Source organism: Panthera uncia (assembly GCF_023721935.1).
Source record: "Panthera uncia isolate 11264 chromosome B2 unlocalized genomic scaffold, Puncia_PCG_1.0 HiC_scaffold_24, whole genome shotgun sequence".
NCBI lineage: Eukaryota > Metazoa > Chordata > Mammalia > Carnivora > Felidae > Panthera > Panthera uncia.
The window spans coordinates 111,651,884-111,673,114 of record NW_026057580.1 but is presented as its reverse complement, the minus strand read 5'-3'; the positions used below and the strand labels follow the sequence as shown (position 1 = coordinate 111,673,114).

General features: G+C 50.9%; 1 protein-coding gene across 1 annotated transcript in view; it reads right to left on the bottom strand.

Annotated features, from left to right (window-relative positions):
* IGF2R (insulin like growth factor 2 receptor) overlaps nucleotides 1-21,231 on the bottom strand; it is a 102,951-nt gene that overhangs the window by 55,168 nt on the left and 26,552 nt on the right. The window contains exons 3-10 of the mRNA XM_049654536.1: nucleotides 16,604-16,725; nucleotides 14,828-14,926; nucleotides 10,450-10,582; nucleotides 7,117-7,246; nucleotides 5,327-5,432; nucleotides 2,586-2,748; nucleotides 2,236-2,410; nucleotides 1,301-1,404 (exon numbers count right to left, since the gene is read on the bottom strand). Coding sequence (XP_049510493.1) covers nucleotides 1,301-1,404; nucleotides 2,236-2,410; nucleotides 2,586-2,748; nucleotides 5,327-5,432; nucleotides 7,117-7,246; nucleotides 10,450-10,582; nucleotides 14,828-14,926; nucleotides 16,604-16,725 — 1,032 coding nt within the window. The remainder of the gene's footprint in view (nucleotides 1-1,300; nucleotides 1,405-2,235; nucleotides 2,411-2,585; nucleotides 2,749-5,326; nucleotides 5,433-7,116; nucleotides 7,247-10,449; nucleotides 10,583-14,827; nucleotides 14,927-16,603; nucleotides 16,726-21,231) is intronic.

Genomic DNA, 21,231 nt, shown 5'->3' with positions numbered 1-21,231 from the left:
ACACAGGAGCCTGCCTCGTGACCAACGGTCACAACTCTGCCATAGAAACACACAAAACAAACAGAACAAAGAGCCAGAAAGACCCTTGGGGGTGGAACAGCCTCGAGAGCTTCTGCGGCTGTAAGCCGACTGGAACCAGGCCAGGTCCAGAATGAGAGCTCTGTGCGGGGGCTCAGTCTGCCTGCGTGCACCTGGGTCACAGCCCGGAGGTCAATGGATAGGACGGCTCTTCGATGGTGATGGCATCCCATCACCTCCCTACAGATGCAAACCATGTCCAAGATCTCCAAGATATAGACAGCAGAGGGGCGCCTCAGTGGCTCAGTCAGTTAAGCATCTGGCGTCAGCTCGTGTCATGATCTCACAGTTTGTGAGTTCGAGCCCCACATCAGGCTCTCTGCTGTCAGTGCAGAGCCCATTTTGGATCCCCTGTTCCCTTCTCTCTCTGCCCCTCCCTTGTGCGCACCCTCTCTCTCAAAAATAGGCACATTTTGGGGGGCTCCTGGGTGGTTCGGTTGGTTGAGCATCTGACTTCAGCTCAAGTCATGATCTCGCGGTTCATGAGTTCGAGCCCCACATCGGGCTTGCTGCTGTCAGCACGGAGTCTGTTCCGGATCCTCTGTCCCCTCTCTGTCCCTCTCCCACTTGCGTGGGCACGCTCTCTTGCTCTCACTCGCTCTCTCCAAAATAAACGTTTTTAAAAAATGGAAAATAACATTTTTTTAATTAAAAAAAAAAAAACGATAGTAGCACGTTTTGAAACGCCAGTGCCATTGTGACTTCAAGAAAGCTCATCCTGACCTCTCAGGAAAACCAGACATTCTGTTTAAACTCGCCCTGGGACCTTTCGCCACCCCCGCATCCAGCCTCTACCGCAGAGCCACTATTTGCAGAAAGGGTCGTCTTGAATCTTACTTCCCAAGAGAAGAGCTCTTTGTGACAACCCCCCCGAGGGTGGTGAGCAGACCCACCCCTGCCAGACCTGCACACGCTTCGGTGCAAGCCAGAAGTCAGGACAGAAACGCCTTCCCGGCAAGCCCCGTGCTGGGCCCATTCCCAAAACAAACAGAGAGCAGAGGAAAATGGAAACAGGATGTGTGTGTCACTGGCGGCACGGGATGGAAGGGGTACTCCTGCCCGCTACAACAGAAAACCCCAGTCTGGGGACCAGCGGTGGCCACGTCCGAAGGAGAACGCCTGGCTGGTCCGTTCGGCATTCGGCTCCCAAGAACACTTACGTCCCAGGCGCTACGACGAGCAAGGACGACCCCCCGCCCCTGCCCCCGCCCCCGGCACTCACCTGCAGTTTTATTGCACTCAAAGTTTATGACAGTCATCCGCTGGAAGCCTGAGCTGCATTCGTCGCCTCCAAAATATATCAAGGTGAGGTCTCCATCGGAGTATCTAGAGGTTTGCGACAAACACACACAGGTTTGGTAGAACCAAGAAAGAAACCTGAATTGTTACACGTTTCCACGTTAAGCCTTCTGCATACCATCAACAAATCAGTCCTGACAGAACAGCCAGCTCTCCGGGCAGCTGGGAAAAAAACATCTAAAGGAAATGAGTTCCAAATGTATGGGCCTGTCCTCTTACTTCAAAGTAATAGCTGGCTGGAAGAAAGCACTGAAGGTTTTGCTGTGAGCATGAAAACTCTTCCACTCTTGTTTCGGATTTTGTACAAAATAAATAAGGCCCGAGGAGCACGCGGCTTGTCTAGCGACTGCCACGGCACAGTCTTACCTGAGGGATCCTTGACCATACTTCTTTGCAGAGAGCTACATTTTCGTAATGCTTTTGTGAAGGTAACTACCAAGTTAAGGGCCACGGGAATCGTACTGAATGCATTTTCTTAGGGGTTTCAAACTTTTACTAATGCTAACGGCATTACAGATTCTCGAGCTGCCAGAGAAAAATCAGAACTCCTCAGAAACACGCGTTGTAAAATGCAAAGGCCAGAGCAACGGTAACCGAATTCAATGCCTCTCCGACAGGGTGGTCCCTTACAAACAACAGACGATAAATCGAACAGTGTTAACAGAAACGGCCTTATTGGAAAGCCAGGATCGCTGACAAATGGCAGCTCTCCTAAGTCAAACGGGAAGGAACGCTGGCTTAACGGGCCTGTGTGTACTTTACAGAAAATGGAAGGAGGAAGAAGATAAGGCGAGTCAGCTCGGTCTCACAAGAATAGACACAATGCACTCGAAAATGACGTGAAGGCTGTTTACACACCGGAGGGTCTGATTCTGGTATTTTCCTGCTACTTTGACTTGAGTGGATTCGGACTTTTTCACTTGGCAAACGGCAGCTTCTTTCTTACTACAGAAAGACAATTCAACTTCTCCACAGACGTTCAAGTAAAACATATATTCCTTTCCGTCGGAAGTGTAGTAAGAGGAGGATGAAGCTAAGGAAAGGGGACGAGAGGAGGAGAGACGCGGTTACGTGAGCAGGTGCCAGAAAGCGGGGGCACTACCCGAGGCAGGCCTCACCCCTTCCTCACACACCCACCCCAGCGGCGGAGGCTACCCTGGCCGCTCGGCTCACGGTCCCCCTCCGGCTTCTCTTCAGAGCACCCTCACCTCTGTCCTGTCTGAGTGGCTGGAGGTCGACGGTGACCTCGTGCTGCTCGCTGCTCAGAGAACACGTTCTGCTTTCCAGATAATCTCTGTGGCATGCGTACTCAGTGACCCACTCGACTTCGTAGCGGCAATTGGATTTTGCCGTGAGCTTGGGAATGGTGCCCTATCAGGAACGGTTTGAAAAGAGCAAAATTAACGTTTTTACACGTCGACTTTCTATGCTTCTCAAAAACCCAAAGGTATGTTATGGTGTTGGGTTTCTACATTCTTCTGCTACTGTTTCCGAACAGTTCGATCACTTGGCGAGTAATAACTGTCTACCTGCGACCATTCTTGTCCTTCTCAGAGCCACGCTCAAGGTTCGGCCACTGCGACCACCCTGAACTCAAGGTCGCCTGACAGCCACAACCTCCACAGGCGGCCGTGACTTGCAAAGGCACGCGGTCTGTTCGCTCCTCTCGATCGGAGCTGAAAGGAGCAGGCCAGAGGAACCCCCGAGCTGAGCGGAAACCGCCGTGTATGCGCGTGTCTGGGCAGACGATCCGTGACCCCTGCCCTCAGGTTGTCAAAGTGGTCTTGGGCATACCTCACCTGCACACGAGTCGGCTCCCGTCCCCAGGGGGAAGCCAGGGCACCACCCCCCACAAGCCTGACGTCTGCCACTTTGCAGCCCAAGAGCTGCTTTCACAAGCGTAACCTCAGCCGCTCTCTTTGGAGTGACGCGGAAGGCTGCCACGCTCCTTCCAGGCCACACCGCCCCACGAACATTTCCCGAGCGCCTGTCACGTGCCAGGCACCGCGCGAAGGGCTGGGGCTACACACGCGGGTCGCAACTCCATCAGACGCGGAGAGCTGTGAGTCCAGCTCTGTCTGCCTGACTCAAAATCGAGGCTCCCACCGGCTGGCCTGGGGAAGCCGGACACTCGTGACGGGGTGCCGAGGGCTAAGTGAACGAAGACGGACGCAAAAGGCCCCAGCGTGCAAGGTTTGCGCATCGGACAGGCGCAGAAAGGGCCAATCACGGAGGCAGAGAGTCGACTAGCAGCTGCCAGGGCTGGGGGAGGAATGGGGACCGAACACCCGCCAGGCCCAGGCTTTCTTCTGGGATGACGGAGATGTCCTCACGTTCCACTGTGCCAGAGACTGCACTATTCTGTTAATGTGCTGATAGCCGTTACGCTGTCCTTGAAACAGGTTAATTTTATGCTAAGCAAACTCAGTAAAGCTTTTTTTTTTTTTTTTAAAGATCCATATGACAGGGTGAACATTTACTAAAAGTCCAGCTCCTAGGTACATTCCGTGAGCCTGCGTAAACACTTAAAGAGACCTTCGAGAGCAAAGGTGTCAAATGTCACCCGGTTCTGCGCGGTGAACGGTGCAGCTGGGAACGGACTCTCCCTCCACTAATAACAAACTGGCCTCCTTTCCGAAGGCCACGGAGTGCCTCGTATCCATGGAGGCACGTATCCGTATCCACGGAGAAGAAAGGAGGGACACTCCCGATTCCCTTCGTTATGGTGGAGGGAACCGTTTCTCACTGAAAGCCCCAGCAGGCAGGGGACACACGAAGACCCCTGCCAGCTTAGATTCCACTCCACACCCGCAGGCGCCAGTGGAAAGCACACAGACTATTCCCCAGCGTTCGCCTCCAGCACCGAGGTCCGCTGCCGGCCAGGCAGGGCTCTCCCAAGCTGACACCACGTGACCCTGGAAGTCTGGGGACACAAAATGGAAAGCTGGCCCGGACTCCACTTTTGTCTCCAAATCCCACACACACAAAACGGGCCGGCTGCCAGCCCGAGACCAGACCAAATTCCACGTTCGTTTGTGGGGCGGGGGGAGCACGGTTCCCTCGCGAAAGAATTCAGCTCCTCCCCCTTCATTCTATTATGAGGAGACAGAAATAAATGAGAGGAAAGCCCTACCCTTCCTCCCCGGGGGCTATCTCCCTCCATCAGCACCCCGCACCTGCTAGGACACTTGAACGGCAACGGACGCGTGCAACGCCACCGGGCACGGGCCCAAGGACAAGCAGACGCGGGCCCTACCCTCAAGGAGTTTACGAGTGTGCCAGAATTGAGGACCGGATGATGGGGTCATCGGCCGCGTGAGAGTGGGGGAGGAGGGGACGGAAGGCTTCGCTGCGAGGCCCTAGGAATAAGAACCTTCCTTCTGGCCACGAGTCTCCTACCTCCTTAGCCCCGCAACTCCAGCGTCTGGCCTGCACGGCCTCCGCCACGTCTGCAGAGCATCTGTTCTCATGCCTTGACTGTTTCCACAAACCCATTAGCTACTTTCACCTTGTCTCAGCCTAACAAATAATAGCCAGGGAGTCACAGGTTTGAGACTATACATATGGCCTTTCAAATACTCCTTCCAATCAGCGCTGCTATATAAACTTAAGAAATCTCTCCACGAACCGCTTAAAATCATCTCACACAAACTAGAACAAGACGCCTCCCTACATCAACACGCCATCCTACGTCGACATATGCACAGGCCCCTCCAGGCTGTCGAGAAAAAGCGAACACCAAGCCGTTGTCCCCCCGAGACCCTCGCACGTGCAGATGAGAGTCTGTCCCCACAGGCACATCTTCCTGGATATTCCACTGATGCATCTTTTCCCGGCCGGCTGTCTCCTGCCCCCAGACCCGCCGCCCTGGCCCGCCCCGAGATGTGCTCGCTCGGCCGGTCCCCACTGACGCGAGCTGCCAGGAAGCCCTCCGAGGCAAGCCACTCACCTCTCTGCGCTCCGACGGGCAGACAAACGTGATCGTCACCGCCGGGCTGTGACCATCACAGAAGTCTAGCTCCCCGGCCTCTTCTTTCATGTAACTCAGGACAAGCCTGGACGACACACGTTTGGAAAAGAGGGTTGTGAAAGTATGAATTAGATTCACATTAATCTGCTTCCCTGAGTATTCCGCACGCTCCTTTGGGGGAGGGGGGAACAGAAGAAACACTGAAATATAAAGGAAACCGCAGCGCAAAATAACTCCAATCTCCATTCTAAAAAACTGTTTTACTTAAGTAAACTTCAGTGAATACTGTTCTCTTTTTAAAAATAAATAAAACGACTGACGTGTAAATTTAAATACTAAGAAAAGCCGCTTGAGTAAGACAAACAAGACAAGACTATAAACGATCTGAGAAAACAAAACAAACACAGCCGAGCGGCCGAGTGCATCTCTGTCCACGAGGCTGCACGACCACTTCTCTACACAGCGGCTTGTCAGTGCAGGCCAAGGTCTCCTCTCCTCTAACCTGAAGACGGCCAAGTGCCACAGCCGTCCTGCCCTCCCGTGGCCAGGCGAGCCTGGGCCACCGGTCTGTGTGCTGGCCTCCCCGCGGGATGTGCCCGCGGCTCCAGGGCTGACGGTCACAGAACACCCGAAAACAGATGACCTTCCTCTTCTCTGAAAAGCTCTAGCTTTCATTCAATGCCCACGTTTTACAAAGTCCCCTCTCCTGCATGAGGAGTCACCCACCTGTCACTTAGGACAACGGGACGGGCTGAACTGTGTCCCTCTAAAATTCATATGCCGAAGCCCTAATCCCCCAGTGCCTTGGCATGTGACTGTATTTGAAGACAGGGTGAGTAAGTGACAACGAGGCCACAGGGAGGATGTGAGGAGCTAATCAGACATGACTGGTGTCAGTATCAGAAGGAGAGACCAGAACACAGACACAAAGAGGAAACAACCAGGTGAGGACACAGGGAGAAGGCGGCCGTCTACGAGTCAAGGAGAAAGGTCTCAGAAGAAACCCGGCCTCCCTGCACCTTGGACCTCCCAGCCTCCAGAACTGAAAGGAAACCGGTTTCTGTGGTTGAAGCCAGCCTACGGCACGCTGTCATGGCAGCCCTGGAAAACTAACACAGACACATGTACAGAAACCTCCCAAATGTTCTTAAACTTAGGTGATGCTCCGACATTTTCTGTGGACAGAAGCGCCCACCCTGACGCACCATCAGTTCCATGCTAGAACAGCCACGATGAGCCATCTACCAAAGGCCCCTGGAAGCCAAGACGTGATCGAAGTCGTGGTCATGTGGGACACACTGGAGAAAAGCCTCTCTCTGCTAATTCAAGGCTACGAGGGCCGTAGAAGCCCATGTGCAGAAAGCACGGCTTCTTACGAGAAACAAACCACCCCCCACGGGAACTAGGGTGCTCGCCGCACCCCGGTAAGGAAGCAAGCTCCACACCCTACAAAGACACCAGCAAACCTCCCCTCTGGGGAACAGAGGACTGTGGGCGCAAAAGCAACGTCACGAGTGATGTGACGTGGAGAATACCGGAACATCAGAACATGCGTTAAGGTAGGGGTTATTTCGTGAACTGAATACACGTACGGATGTGTGCCGCATCGTGATACACGTTTTGAACGACCACAGAGACAAATGACCAGAAAATCGGCAAGCAGACCAGCCTGCGTGATGCACAGCCATGACCAACGGCTCTACGAGCACACACGAAGTAGCAATCTCGCGGGGACCTGCGGGGGTTACGAACACCGAGAGCACACTCACCTGTCCTTGCTCACGAGCTTCAGGCCCTCCTTGGGCTGGCCGACATCAAACGCCCGGTCCCCCCTCACCAGGCAGGCAGCAGTGCCACGGGGACAGCCACGCAACTGTGGACTCGAGTCCCGTAGGGAGTCTGTAAAACATCACACATGACGCTGAATCAGGCTGTGCGTCAGGACTGATGATCACGCTTAACCTTAGGCACAGGGTCCCTTTAAAAAAAAAACTATCAAATTTTTGAAAGTCCCCAAAGTAACATAAAGCAGTAGAGGTCTGGAAACGAGGAAGAGCTAGGACCGAACCCCGTCCGGAGACCGTGGGCGTGCCACTGACCACTCTGGACACATGGAGTGAGAACAGCATCGCCTGCCCGGCACGGCTGCCGGGACGTGCAGGGAAGGCGCTCACGCTGCACCTGGCAGGGAAGAGGTGCCCGAGGAACGGGGACTATTGTGTAATCTGTACTTAAGGAACCCCCCCCCACCCCCACCCTTTCCTACAGATACACCGACGGCAGCGTCATCCCCTCCTCCAAGCTACAAACAATGCAGAAAATGCAGACACCCCAAGGATCAGTGGGAAGATGAGGACCCTGGTGGAAAGAACCTACAGACAGTTCTGGCTTCAACTCTTAGATCCACCACTTGCTGTCTCTGTAACTTTGCTCTCATCACACAACTGTCCAACTGCTGGGGCATCTCCCACATGTCTGGGGAGGATTAAAAAACGCCCTGATGTACCCAGAACACCGCCCAGACTTCAGCGGCTACTGCCGCCACCCTTTCCCATCCTACAGCTTTTCCTTCACCGCCACGGGCATCTCACATGGCATCGGGTTTACACGCTTACCTCACACGTGCCCCTGACTATAAGCTCCATCCAAGGCTGGGACTCACTGCCCAGCACAGGACAGGGGTTCAAATTTCCGCCGTGAAGGAGTAAATAAGGCCGAGCCTGGTCTTTAACTAAAGCCTGATCAACCAGAGGGGGGCCCTTGCCCCTTCTTCTCCAGCGTGATGGGAGGTGGCGGCGGCTGAGGAAAAGGTAAGCGCATCGTCAGGCTGTACCGTGAAACCTCGCGAGGGGACGGTTTTAGTCCACATCAAGTCCCCGTGGTGTGGCAGGCTCCCTGCCCACCCCGCATCAGCAGACCCGCTGGTCCACTGAAGGCAAGACGGGACGCAGGTACCCTGAGTGTGCACAGGCAGGCACACAGCAGCAAAGCTACGGCTGCTCATGAGCTTTTCAGGGTCACTGTCAAACAAGGCTTGGGGCCCAGGGCAACTTCCTGGGGATGGAGGGCGTCTGGACAATAACTGGCAAATCAATTTTTTTTTTCATTTTTAAATTTTAAATTCAAAAAACTACTGTGAGTCAAAGTCACTGAAGGCCAATTCAAACTGCCAGTAATCAAAAAGAAAAACAAACTTTTGGGGCACCTGGGTGGCTCAGTCAGTAAGTGTCCGACTCTTGATCTCAGCTCAGATCTTGATCTCAGGGTCATGAGTTCAAGACCCACGCTGGGCTCCATGGCCATTGGGGAGCCAACTTTAAAAAAAAACAAAACAAAACAAAACAAAACAAAACAAAAAAAAAAAAAAAACAACCCTTTCATAAGAATATCTCTACTGAATTCAGAGAATCCTCAAAATGATAAAAAGACCAGGAATCTAAATGTTTTCTAAACTAAGATGGCATATTATTTCAGAATTCAATAATCTGCAAGGCTCGTCAGCTTTATAATCAAATTTGAGTTACAGATCCATTTAAGACAAAGACTCTGTCTATCTGGCTTTTTCCAAAAGAACATTAAAAGCTGTCTTCAGAGAACAAAAGAATGATGTAAAGAGCCTGACATAAAAAAATCTAAAATTATCACTAGTCACTTCTAGTGAACCACGTATGTGGCATACTCACTTTTTAAAACTGTTTGAAAATAATCAAAATGGGGGGGGCACCTGGGAGGATCAGCCAGTTAAGCGTCCAACTCTTTAATTTCGGCTCCGGTCATGATCTCATGGTTTGTGAGTTCGATCCCTCACATCGGCTCTGTGCTGACAGTGCTGAATTCTCTCTCTCTCCCTCTCTCTGCTCCTCCTCCCCCTCCCTCTCTCTCTTTCAAAATAAACTTAAAAAAAAATCAAAATGGTATATAATGTATTTGTACAATTCAAAGAATAACTGTAAACTCACGTACCGACCACCCAGCCACACCCTCACGTTCGGAGTTTATTTTTAAATTTTTTTCCGAACGTAGGGGCACCTGAGTGGCGGCTCAGTCAAGTTAAGCGGAAGACTCTTGGTTTCAACTCAAGTCAGGATCTCAGTTTGTGGGATCGGGTCCCACACCGGGCTCCGTGCTGACAGTGCGGAGCCTGCCTGGGGTTCTCTCTCTCCTCCTCTCTCTGCCCCTCCACCATACACGCACGTGCTCCCTCTCTCTCTCAAACTTAAAACATTTTTCGAAAATTCAAAACAACTAAAAATTTTGTCCCGAACTTTCCTAAGGCCAAAGTCCCACGTGCTATGTGAGAAACAGGAACTTAAAACACTAGAAACGATCTTAATTTGATTAGCTAATTACCAGCACGATTTACGGGTGCACAACTACTGCTGGCACAGCAGGAAGACAAGTCTCGGCCTTCGGGACTAACACCTCCTCGCCCCTGAAGAACGCACAGAGCTGGAGTTGAGAAACTGCTGACAGAACAAAGGTTTATTCGTAACAGTTCTCAGGGCCCCACTTAGATAAAGGCCATTTACAGCCTTCAGTTAACTGAGCAAAGACACCCACACTTCTCACACTGCTTCTGGCACCTGTAGAGAAAGCCGGGCAAGAAGCTGGCTTGGGCTAAAATACGCGTCACGAGCAAGTGACCCGGTCACTTGGCTGTCCGTCTGTCCCTTGTGCCCAGCCTGCAACACAAAGCCGACAGACTGGGGTACACACAGCTGGCTAGACACCCTCCTCCCCACAGCCCTCCCAGGAGGGCTGACTCATCCTGCTCCAGCAGGTCTCGGGGCGCCCGGCACACCCACTCTAACCGCCCTCCCCACCATCTCCCTGGAAGTCAGCTATGGGAGAATCCTGGAACCAACACATCTGGCACAGAGAACCACACTGGGATGGACCAACAGTCTGGACAAGATCTGCAACGGAATCAGAACCGACTGGGAGCCCGGGGGTGAGGTTATGCACAACATCTTTCCGGTAGGTTCCTCAGGGGGCCTACTCAGTGACACGGATATTCCAACTAGGAAGAACGGCAGAAGCACAAAGATACCGAAGCCTTCTGAGAAATCCTTCACCACCACCACCCCCCCCGCCAAACCTACCTATGTCTCTACAAACGTTGATGAACAGAGAAGTGTCCGGGTCAGAGTCATCCACCAAGTAACCTCCGCTAATCTTGATCAGTGGATTTAAATCGTGCTTCTTGAACTCTCCATCAAAAACGTAGCACGGCACCTAGAAGAGAGGAAGAGAAACGGTCTTGGACACACACCTTCTTCCGCTACCGGCTGGGTGGGGCCTGTGGCCAACATCTCCACTGTCGGGGTCCCCGTAGACAATAGGAACAAAGCAAAGGTCGACAAGAGCTTCAGCGGCTGTACCTTTAGCACCACCAACTTTCCCTCACTACTGCCCAATCCCAGCAGCACGCTGCCAGAAGCCTCCCGCTTCCTTTTTCTTCATAACGCTAACGTGTATTTCCGGGCACTGCCATCTGCTGACTCACCAGATTTCTCCCACGAGAGAGGAAGCTCCCTGAAGACAGGGACCCTGTCACTGCTGTGGTCCTAAGCGGGAGGCTTAGGATGACGCCTGGAACCTAACGGGGCCTCCCTAAACACCTGTTCAGGAACGTATGCAGACACATTCCTCCTCTGCGCATCTAACCCAACGCTTCCTGCATTCTAACCTAGGCCCTCTCGCTCATCTCTAGGAACTAATGTCCTCTTATTTTTAAAATTTCAAGGAACCCACTAGAAGACCCTGCGCTTTACAAGGTCTACCTATTTCTGAAGGCAGAGCATTCAAGCCCAGAGATGCGCCCAAGAATAAAACACGTCCTGGTCATCTAATTGACATCATGTACCGCCACGTCGTCTTTACGGAAATACCCCTTTAATCGCCCTGCCAAAGAATACCCAAAAATTCACATTCTTGGCAATCATTTTTCTAACGTTTATTTTTGGGAGGGGGCGGGGAGGGAGAGGGGCAGAGGGAGAGGGAGACACAGAATCTGAAGCAGGCTCCAAGCTGAAAGGAGTAAGCCCAGTGCAGGCCTAGAAGTCAATGAACCACAAGATTATGACCTAAGCCAAAGTTGGATGCTCAACCAACTGAGCCACCTAGGTGCCCCTCGGTGATCATTTCAAAGTCATCTGCTATATCACTCTCAAAGGATGGTTTTCCTAAAATTGACTGCAAAAAAGACTGAAGCTATTCACAGGCAGATCTATATAACAAAAACTAACTGCTTACTATTTAGCTAAAAAATTATTCTTAGAAAGATGCTATCAAACCCGCAGGAATGCTCTGACCTACTAACCCTTTCCCCCAGTCCTGTTCTCAGAGATTCAGGGAGATCTAATGGATCAAATCAAACAACCTCAGGGGACACAAGAATTCCCTTCAGCCAGACCCCGAAAGCGAACTCCCCCAACGCCCACAGCATTGATCAGGGGTTTCTGATGACTGAGGGGGCCGGCGCCTCCGCTCCGGGGACACAGGCACACCAAGCCAGCAGCAGGGTCGGCAGGCCAGATGCCAAGCTTAACACTGCATCCTGCACAAAAGCGGCCAAAAAGAAAGGTACTGCTGCAGACAGTGACTAGGTTCCCGCGAGAGCGACCATGGTGTCCAGAATCCTACAAACCGACAGCCCATCATCCTCCGGCAGGTTAATACAGAAGCAGAACTCGAGCGGGGAGCGAGCCGGCTGGTGAGTGGGTGGGAACGGGAGACAGGGAGCACCTCTCTAGTGACCAAAGGAAGGCCTGGGAATGAAGGGAGCAGCCTGGAACACGGCGGGAAGGAAAGCCGGGGCCATGTGTGAAAGAACTCGTAGTTCCAAACTAGCTCGGTTCCACCAACAGACTCGAGAGATTCCAGGAAGCGAGGTCCACAGACACCCAGCTCAAGGCAGTTTTAGCAACTTCTGGCCGGCTCGCTACTCCAGGAAGGAACAGAAGACACGCCTAACACAGCGCCCCACAGAATTGGAGCGTGCATCGGAAAAACAGTGAAGGCTCCTGGGGAAAGTCCTCCCCACTTCCTGCTCCACTGAGCAGAGCAATGGAGACATTCATAAGAGCAGGAATGTAGCCGCCGGGAAGGAGGTCGCTTGCCAGCTTCAAACACCACACAGTGAATCAACCTTGTTAGCACCATACGTATATTAGCTGTATTTATGTAACTCTGGTAAGAACACTGGCATGCCAGTTCTGAATTTCCTGTGTTCCCAAGAGTGCCACGGTAAGGGGACGTCCGTCCGTGATATTTTAAAGAAATTATCTTTAAAAAAAAAAAAAACCAACCAGGATCCACTAGACAGGCATTATTCTGCCAGCCTGTAGAGCCAGTGTCTGGAACTCCATGATATTTGCCCACCAAATTCTTCTAAATCTGACAAAGCAAAAATGACAGCAGAAATGAAATGTGAAAACCAAATCTGGTTGGTTTGTTTACATGAGACATCTACTAGTTTTTGAAGTGATACCACAGCCCGTAAGGTGTAATCAGATCTTACCAAAAACAGAGAAGAGGAAATCTACTTGATTATGATTTACTAACAGCGACGGCACTGCTTTTTGGCGGCCACCGTCCTCTTCCGTGCTTCCTGCCTCAGTTTACCTGTACCTGAGGCACGATGAACCCGGGTCGTGAATGAAGACACGCCCTCTGCACCATAGGTCTATGGGTTCTCTGAAAGCAAGAACCCTTTCAAAATTTAATGAAATTCCTACTTCTTGGCCCACGACAGGGCGCCGATAAATGAAAACTGAATGAATAAAGCCCCAGCTACCAACCAGACCTAAAGAGAGTATCGCTGAGGACAAACTGTATGGTGCTCATGATCTTTACGTCAGCTTCCAAGAGAAATGAAATGCCACCGTTTTGAGAAAAAACGAGGGCTATACCTCTCCCTTAACATACCAAAATCTAATTTAGAACAGGGGCCCACTCAATTTCCCATAAAGGGCGACAGAGCACGTTATTTTAAGCTCCGTAAGTCACATAGGTTTCTGTTGTTGTTCTTTGTTTTTTTTTTTTAATCCTATAAAAATGTAAAACCTGTTCTTAGTTTTGGGGCTGCACAAACACAGGCCAGGGGGCAGGAGTTGGTCCAGGGTCTGCAGCCTGTGACTTCTGACCTGCACCATGAAGAAAACAGAAAATAGGTTGCTATGTATGTATTTATTTTGAGAAGCGATTTTTCCCCAGGTGGTGGGAGACACAACTGTCAGCTCAGCAAGGCGAGGTAACGGGATGCACAGGTAACACTGGAAAAATGGGCAGCACTTTCAGGCTGGAAAACCAGAGCCCCAGAGGACATGTGTGGGGCCCAGAGAGGTCTGAGGCCCCAAAGAGAGCAGGAGGCATGTGTCTCTGTGCCCCTGAGATGTTTTTCCCGCCATTCACCGATATATATTGGCAAAGAGCTTAACCTAAGTGTTAAAATTCGAGATTTAAATGTGACCTGGTCTCCTCAATGTCAGTGTCATTTTCTTAGGCATTCATTCTTCCCACAATGGAAACTGCTTTCTCGTTGAGTATTCCTTACGCTCCTCTCCGGGAGGCAACATTTTCCCTCTGCCACTTTCCTATCGGACTGTCTTTTCTTTTAAAGACTGCCATATTTGAAAGACCACTGATAACTTATTCTCTTTAACTTAATTTGGCTTTATTTTCAAAAAACAAACATCTCTCTTTTCACCCTCCTTCAACAGCACTATCTTAGGCCATCACGGAAAATAACAGATGGCCCCCCATCTGTCAGTTCCTAGAACCTGAGAGAGTCTGTGAACCGAATCCTTTGGAACACACAACTAACGGAGACACGTGAGAGTCATGACCCACGAAGGCTGTCGTCTAGGTGAGCACAGGACACCACCTTTCAGACGCGGGATGGCAAGAGGGGAGGAGCAGCAGGGGAGTGCCGTCTGCTCTCAGCGGAGCCAGCTTCAGAGTCTCTGGGCTCAGGGAGAGGATGCTTCATTAATCACCAAAAATGACTTGAGCAAACACCAGGAAAAGAGTGGAGGGAGCGACAGGAGCCATCTAAGTCTCTGAGGTGAACTGGCAGAGAACTGAGGGGCTAGGAACGCCTGGCCTGGACTCGGAAAGCGTCCAGAAGCCGCCCCACGGTGGGGGAGAGATGGGGCCAGTAGGAAGAGGGAATCCGCTGAACACAAGCTCAACCACGTTAGTCACCAAGTTGCGCAGCACCAGAAACCAAGAACTAACTAACCAACTGAGTAGATGCTGAGCCAGTCCATTTCTAATCATATCCTGTGATGTTTTAAATGCCCTGTTCTAAAAATAAGAACCACCCAGCCTCATTTTAACAATTAAATCATACGGTTATCTTTGCTCAAATGGAATCTGAAAACTAAAAAAGATTTTGACCCCAAAAGGTTTGCGCCAATATTTCAACTCTTAAAGGTCCCAGAATGTCAAGCACGTGACCTTGAGCCCCCTCGTTACCTCTTTATTAGCTTTAAATATGTCTTTCTTGCAGGCTGCAGTGGTCCTCCACTCGAAGTAATGCACACAGTCTGTCGCAGTTACAAATTCAGGAGTTCCCTATTTTTAAAAAAAGTAAAAATAAGTTACGATACTGCATGATGTAAGGTTTTTTTTTTCTCCCTTAAAGTTAGAAACAGTAAAGGCTAATGAAAATTTGAAAGCAGAAAGAAGAGGGGGAGGAGGGAGGACACAACTGTTTTAGTTAATCAAGGTCATCAAGAAGTTCCCAAACGCAAAAATTATGAGACAAAAGCTTCATGAAATCATGCTGGAATTTTGGTATAATCGGTCCAAAACTGTTCTACTGCCCCAACTATGCAAAGCACAGTAAACTCATGGGATGCAATCCTCAGAGCCCTTCCACTCTCAAACTCCAAATGTTCTCTTAACCAAATGCCAACAAAATCAAAGCCAGAAAATGTGACCTCATACTTCCTGTAAGCTGAGGACGGACGCCCATCTGGACCCGACTGAGTTCACACACCAGCCTTGCTTCAGACACCCCACACTCAAGGGCAGCCCCTCCTAACAGACTGCAACCAAGGTGGACTCCAAAATGGTCAACCGCAGCGCTGCTGGGTGATACGTGATACTGAATTTACCTCCATACGCCCACATGCAAATCTAGGGAGTTCTTCGCAATTCTGGTTCTTGTACGGTGAACTCAGAATTCTTGAGGGAAGTTAGTTAAAATTAAAGCAGCAGCTAGCTTATTCTGTAGCACAGACCTCCATATTTCATATCACTGCAAACAGATCTTTTTCCAAGGTTTCAACATAGACAACAGTGCAAATGACAGGCTGGTCCAAAATTAACAATGTAAGTTCTATTTTTAAAGTTCTTCAGAGGAGACATTATAGGTCTGAAGATGCAGGAAGTCACAGCACCAAATTCTAAAATGATACTTTAAAGCAAACTGATACCCACAGGAGTTTCACTCAACCTTATGTTTCTACTCTGCAACCTTATTGCATTCTTACCCTGATTAGAGAACATTCGTAAGACTTGTACATAAATTGCTTCTCCTAGGATGAGTACTGGGTGTTGTATAGAAACCAATCTGACAATAAATTTCATTTAAAAAAATAAATAAATAATAAAAATAAAAAATAAATTGCTTCTCCTAAAAGCTGGCAATTATTCACTGACAGTCCCTTTCTGAACACTAGAGATTAACAGCAAAAACTCGCATGCAATATACAGAGGATAAGAACAAACATCATGCTTTAAATAATTATTTATGTCCCCTTTCGATACTAGCAATACTTGAAAAAGTGATGTTAGTGGCCATTGTCTGCTGGCCAAGGCTTCTCCTAGATAGATGTTGGCCTCTCCAATTTAATGTAAATGAGAAAACAAAAACCTTTTTTAAAAAAATAAGTGCATTGCCCTAAAAACTACCATAATAAAATGCCATGAAAATAAGTTTTAGAAAAAAAATTATGCCTGCAATGTAAATGTTCAACAGTGTTTCGAGTTTAAACATGCTAATCACCTTGAATTGTAGTTTTATACAGGATGTAGGTCAAGTTTCACTTAAAAGTTGTAACTACAGGCTAGGGTTTGTTTATGTATTGGTTCTTAATGGCGATGGCGTTTTGGTTGGGGTTTTCAGTTTGTGTTTTTAATTTTGCTCACTTATTCTTCCCGGAATGACACTGTAGTAAGAATGTCCAACAGACAAACATTTTTAACAAAAGGAAAGAACATTACAAAGTGACTGTGCGGACTCACCAAAGTTTTCCCACATAAGAAGGTGATGCTAGTCTGGATTTTGTGATTTGTGTTTTGCTTACAGGTCTCTGTTGTATTGAATTCCAGAAGAGATCTGGTTGCAGTTTTCAAAGAAGAATCACCTATTTGGAAAGGAAAGAGCATGAACAAGCTATAAAACATTCATGACCATAAAGCCATTTCCGAGCATAAGCAAATTAAAAGTGGTACCATAATTCATCTGAAAATTCATAAACTTACAGGCTGTCCCTTCCCCAGAATTCTCCAGCTGAGGAATGGCATCTCCATCCACCCAGCTGTTCAAGACCCAAACACATTACATGAGTCCCAACTTTCTCTCATCTATCACATTGAATAAGTCGGAAAACTCTAATGGTTTTCCCTCCATCTCAAATCCATCCGCTACTCTCCACCTCTACTACTGCTGCTACTAAAATCACTACCATCCCTCACCTACACTCTGGCAGCAGCATAGAATTGGTCCCCTTGCTCCACTCCTGTCCCTCGCCATCCTCCCTCCCCATCCACCTCAACAGATACAATCTCCAAAAACATAAGTCAGAATATACGTATAACTCAACTGCTCAAGTTCTTCAATAAATTCCCATCGTATGTACTATCAAAACAAAATTTTTTTCTTTCAAATTTTTATTTAAATTCTAGCTAGTTAACATATAGTGTAACATTGGGTTCAGGAGTAGAATTTAGTGGTTCATTACTTACACAGAACACCCAGTGCTCAACACAAGTGCCAGCCTCAAAAATCAAAATTCTTTAGAATGGCCAACAAGTGGAGTGATTACATTTCAGTTTTCCTGGTATATTACTGTAATAATCCAGAATAAAATGTCTATTCCATACCAAATACTGATAATTGGCATAAGCAGATTAGGACAAAGAGCACAGACAGATATGTGTGAATCAAACCTTGATATGTGACAGAGTAATAGATCAGTGGGCAAAGAAGAGACTTTCAATAAATGGAACTGAAAACAAAATGGAAAAAAGATAAAAACTGGATCCCTACCTACCACTGTACATGAAAATCAACTCTAAAGGAATTAAATAACATCAAACACCAAACTTTAGATAGAACTCTTGGTAGAAAACATAATTACCTTTTAGATCTTAATGTAGGAAAAATATTTAAGACTCAAAAGCATGAACTCTAAAATGTCAATATATTTGACTTAGTAAATTTAAAAGTTTACATTCACCAAAAAAAATAGCTTAAGGAAAGCAGAAACAAGTTTTAAACTGGGAGATACACAGAACTGGCAAAGAATTGGCATCAAAAATATATACACTCACACGCCAAAAAAAAAAAAAAAAAGGAAAGGAAAAAAATTTTATAATCCTAGAAAATGAAACAAAATAACCTCTAACTGAAAGAACATACAAAAAGAAGACAATGAGGAAAGACCCACACCTAGTCATGTCATGGTAAATTTTAATATCAAACGTAAAAATTCTAAAGCTTCTAGAAAGGTAGAATAGGTCACATGCAATAAATAACCCAATATAAAATGAACCAGATATGACCAAAAGGAAGAAAACCATGTCAGTAAATACACGAAGAGATGTACAACACCCCTACTGATCAAGGAATTACATATTGAGAACACATGGCATACTGATTACAACCATCCCATTGACAAAAGTTGAATACCAAGTGTTGGAAAAGAGATGGCCTAGCATGCCTTTGTTGCCTCCGCATGGCATTATGTCCTAATATCCGTGTATCCTGTGACCTACATATTCAACTCTTATGTACATACACAGAAGAAAACCATACACATATACGTGTAACAAGAAACAAATGAAAGAACATCTCATGTTCCTCACACTAGCAAAACCGTGGAAACAACCCAAATGCCCATCAATAGAACCATGGATAACTTACCTTTGGGAGAGCCACATAATATCACAAAAGTGTTAGTAGGAACAAACCATGGCGAAAGATAACAATACGCTCCATCTTTAGAAACATAATATTGTTGTTACCACTTTAAGGCCCCCAAAATTACATATAGCATGATCTATGCTTTGTACAGAGTTAAAAATATCGGGCACGTACACACACACACACACACACACACTTTTGAGAGGCAGAGACACAGAGACAAAGAAAAGGAAGAAAAATTTAAATATAGGCTAATTATTACTCCCAGGGAAGGGAAACGGTGGCGGGGGGAGGGGTAGTGAGGAAAACACAGAGACAGTGGTTATTCTCAGGTTCCTAGATTCTGTTAGAGATGGGGTTCATTACATTATCCAAAACAGAAATTAATTAATTAATTAATTAAAAAACAGAAAAAGGTTAGCCCGTGTATTAGTTATCACTGCATATCATAAACTCAGGATTATAACTGGTCCATTTCGATACAAATACCTGATATCTTTTTTTGAAAAGAAATAAAGGAGGAAGAAGAGGGGGAGGGGTCAAAATTAAGATGCCAGTGGAGAGAGGATAATGGATTTCAGAGCTACCCCCAGAGCACCAGGCTCACAGTACATTGGTTCTTTCTCCTGACTGCCTGCCCTCCTGCCTTTGTGCAAAGGTCCACCTGAATCGCTCTCTCCCCTAAACTTCCCGGGATCTGTCCGAAAATCTTTTTCCTCGACCAAAAGAGCACACCAGCCCAGAGGAGTCTCCGGGACCGAGGACAGCGCCCCGTGGACAGCGCCCGTAAGCCCCGCCTACGGCAGGCGGGTCTAGGGCCGGGAGACGGGGCGGGGCTTCGAGGCGCCCCCGCAGCGCTGCGCTCCAGGAGACACGGAGGGCGGGCAAGGACCACAGGAAGCGGCAAGCGCTGTGGCCAGAAGGGGGCGCTCACAGGCCGCAGCCCCCCCCCACCTTGAAGACCCTCCCCCGCGCCTCCTGTCCCCCCACACAGCGGCCCCTTCCGGCCCTGTGCCCAGAGCTCCCGGGGGCTCCTCATAACAGCTGGGTCCGCCCTGAAAAGGAAACGCGGAGGGCCCTGGCCTCGGGCTGGGAGGGATCCAGCCAACCTCTGCCGCCGCGGCACTGGGCACCAGCATCCCTAAGCGCCAGGCCCCCATCAGCATCGCACCCGCCTGTCCACCTCGCCTTCTTCCTCTGCCCACTCCACCCGGTGGCCGGGACCGGCTGCCAACCGGGGCACTCGGGGAGAGGCCGCAGCGAACCGCGGCAGACAACCGCGGCAACCGGCCAGCCTGGCCGTCCTCCCCGGACGAGAGCCGGGTGAGGACTGCGGGGCCGCGGCCAGCACGCCAGGCCCACGGCCAGCTCCCGAGGACGGCGCCAAATGGGCTGGGCCGCGCTCGCCGGGCCCGCCAGACCGCGCCGGGTCCTCCAGACCGCGCGCCGGGCCCGCCAGACCACGCTCTCCAGGCCGGGTCCGCCAGACCAGACCGCACTGGCGGGGCCCCACCAGACCAGACCGCGCCGGGTCCTCCAGGCCGCGCTCTCCAGGCCGGGTCCTCCAGACCAGGCTGCGCGCGCCAGGCCCGCCAGACCGCGGTCTCCAGGCCGGGCCCGCCAGACCAGGCCGCGCTCGCCCGGGCCCGCCAGGCCGCGCCGGGTCCTCCAGACCGCGCTCTCCAGGCCGGGTCCGCCAGACCGCGCTGGGTCCGCCAGACCGCGCGCTGGGCCCGCCAGACCGCGCGCTGGGTCCTCCAGACCGCGCGCTGGGCCCGCCGGACCGCGCCAGGCCCGCCAGACCGCGCGCGCCAGGTCCTCCAGACCGCGCTCTCCAAGCCGGGTCCGACAGACCAGGCCGCGCTCGCTGGGCCCGCCAGACCAGGCCGCGCTCGCCGGGCCCGCCAGATCGCGCCGGGTCCTCCGGACCGCGCCGGGCCGCGCGCGCCAGGTCCTCCAGACCACGGTCTCCAGGCCGGGTCCTCCAAACCAGGCCACGCGCGCCAGGCCCACCAGACGGCGCTCTCCAAGCCGGGTCCGCCAGACCAGGCCGCGCTCTCCAGGCCAGGCCGCGCCGGGTCCTACAGACCCTGCGTACCAGGCCCGCCAGGCCACGCTCACCAGGGCCCGCCAGGCCGCGCCGGGTCCTCCAGACCGCGCTCTCCAGGCCAGGTCCGCCAGACCAGGCCGAGCTCGCCCGGGCCCACCAGACCAGACCGCGCTGGCGAGGCCCCACCAGACTAGACCGCGCCGGGTCCTCCAGGCCGCGCTCTCCAGGCCGGGTCCTCCAGACCAGGCTGCGCGCGCCAGGCCCGCCAGACCGCGGTCCCCAGGCCGGGCCCGCCAGACCAGGCCGCGCTCGCCTGGGCCCGCCAGACCAAACCGTGCTTGCCGGGCCCGCCAGGCCGTGGCGAGTCTGCCAGACCTCGGTCTCCAGGCCAGGTCCCCCAGACCGCGCCGGGTCCGCCAGACCACGCGCTGGGTCCGCCAGACAGCGCTCTCCAGGCCGGGCCCTCCAGGCCGCGCTCGCCCGGGCCCGCCAGACCAGGCCGCACTCACCCGGACCCGCCAGACCAGGCCACGCTCTACCGGCCAGGCCGCGTCCGGTCCTCCCGACCCTGCGCACCAGGGGGCCCGCCAGGCCACGCTCGCCCGTACCCGCCAGACCAGGCCACGCTCTACAGGCCAGGCCGCGCCGGGTCCTGCAGACCCTGCGCGCCAGGCC